Source organism: Salvelinus sp. IW2-2015, unplaced genomic scaffold (assembly GCF_002910315.2).
Source record: "Salvelinus sp. IW2-2015 unplaced genomic scaffold, ASM291031v2 Un_scaffold4540, whole genome shotgun sequence".
Classification (NCBI taxonomy): Eukaryota; Metazoa; Chordata; class Actinopteri; order Salmoniformes; family Salmonidae; genus Salvelinus; species Salvelinus sp. IW2-2015.
In genome coordinates, this window is record NW_019945810.1 from 32,284 (window position 1) to 34,713 (window position 2,430).

General features: G+C 36.9%; 1 gene segment (V, D, J or C); it reads right to left on the reverse strand.

Annotated features, from left to right (window-relative positions):
* Nucleotides 1-234: 234 nt before the first annotated feature.
* Nucleotides 235-2,386, reverse strand: LOC112077414 (Ig kappa-b4 chain C region-like). The segment is given in 2 exon segments: nucleotides 235-836; nucleotides 2,280-2,386. A coding segment is annotated over 1 exon segment (252 nt).
* Between the last annotated feature and the right edge of the window lie 44 nt (nucleotides 2,387-2,430).

The following is a 2,430-nucleotide window of genomic DNA, read 5'->3' on the forward strand; positions in this document are numbered from 1 at the left end:
GAGTCTAGAGAACATGGCTTCAGTATTAGTATCACTGTAGATATCATTTTGACTGGCACCAAATGTGGCCCAATCAGCCAAACATTCATTGAGAGAAGTTGATTGTGTAAAATGTTCTTGTATAATCACTTTCCCGGGTAGAGAGCTAACCATTCTATATGAAAATGCAATAAATCAACAAGATCTCAATGTCTAATGGTAAAACTCATTAAATAATGATATCCAGGCAAACCATTTAAAATATTGAACGTCTTTATTATCTCAACATGTCAGAAGCAACAGCATTACAGTAATAAGGTTCAGAACACATGTGATATGAAAGCAGAGCAGATCTATTTGACGTCAGAATCAGACATGTATTCTGTTGTTTGTTCCACTATGCTAAAAGCTCCAGCAGTAGGAACGATTCCCACACAGGATCCAGCCCAGCATTAGACCAGTGTGCTGGTATTGCTGGAACAGTAAGAAGGAGAGGTGCAGAGTAAAAACAGTGGAGTCAGAGGGGGGAACTCATTAATCAGAACACTGGTCTCTCCTCAGTGTCTCAGAGAGAGGAGACTGGGAGCCCTGGGTGGCCTCACAGGTCACAGAGCCCACCTTCTTCCACTGGTCGACAGGGAGGGTCAGGGTGCTGCTCCAGCTGTAGTGGCCGTCCTTCTCCAGGACCCCGGGGCTCCCGGTCACCTCCCAGGTGTTGCTGCTGCTACCGTCCACCTTCCAGCTCAGCTTCCAGTCTGAGGGGAAKCCCTTGTTGGCCAGGCACATGAGAGTGGCCTTGCCCTGCTGCAGCTCCACACTGGAGGGGGGCAGGACTGTCAAGGTGGGACGAACATCACCTARRAGACAGGTRGGAAGTTARRGMRAGGGGAACTATCAATCAATCATCAGACTGATATGACAATAATGATGCAGTAGTTTTACATCTTAGATGTAAATGAAGGCTTTGTCCATCAGTAGGTTTCTGTTCCTCAAACAAACAGACAGTTAGTTTATCAGTCTTTATGTCACTCTTTCACTTCCCTTTGASTAGCTACTGAAGCATATTAGAACTACATGAGATGACTGAAAATTTATTTAACTATCTACAAAATTGTACTATTTAAAATTTGAAATATGTTAGCATACTTCCCTTATTTTAATGGAATAAAATCCTATGAATCAAACTGCATTTCATTATTAATTAATATGATTGTTGTGTAGAACGTTCAACAGAATGTATGAACAATTCTTAAATGATGAATTCATTTAAAATCGGTTGATAAAATGCCTGTGCTGAGGAAGTAAATTCCAGTTGACTGTAAACATCTAACAATATTATACATTTAATTTAAAAGACTCACTAAAACATTTAAAAGTTTTAATTTAAATTAATTAATTATAGTTATGTGTGATTCACAAGACATTCTATCACAAATTGAAAATAAACGTATATTGATATGAACAGCAGAACTGCCTGACTTTACAAGACTTTTCAACAGATAGCAAATAACATATAACATAGCATATAAAATAGCAAATGAGATCAAATAAGATAGCAAAATAGGAAATAGGAAATTGACAGCAAAACTAAACAATACTWTGCAGCTGAATGCTGAAGGAGTACATTTAAGTTGAATATAACCATCTTACAACAATTATATACACTTAAAAGACACATTACAATATAATGAATACTGATATGATTTACGAGACAGGGTTTTTTAATAAAAAATAATAGCTTAATATTTGAGGTTCAATGAAAAGGTATATTCAGCTATTCACACAAATTGTGACTCATGATCATGCATATTATTTATTACATTTTTAATCTTAGTTTCTTGTCTCATAAGATTATCGATGCATCTATACAGTAKGCAAGGTCAGAWWWTWWTTKTTCATTAGTAATTAGAGGTAGGTAAACTTACTTCCAACATCCAGTCTAGTGCCTCCACCAAAAGTGTACCACAGTGATACGATCTCATTCAGCGGTCGTACAAAAACCTCTGACACTGTAGAGACACTGCTTTTGCTCTTTGTAAAGCTACATTTATCTAAACCACTCTGATTTCAACAGTATCTCTGTTCCAAATGAATACACACTGTATAACCTTGTTTGATATATTACATCTTGAATAGGCATTTTAATTTAACTCAATTTACAACTAAGGAAAATAAATGCGAAACAAATTCTCCAAAAATAAATATACATTTCTACTTTCTATTTAAGGGAGTTGTAATATTGTTAAGAAAAKGTATTAGATTTTGATACCAGAGATCAAGATATAGAACTGAATACTTACTGCCAACACTCAGTTTGGTCCCTCCACCGAAAGTCCACCACAGTGATAGAGTCTGATTGACTGGCTGTACAAAAACCTCCAGACAGACACAGAGGGGAATGATAACAGAGACATGGAGCTGAACACTGAATTCTGCATTGTAACTGATGCC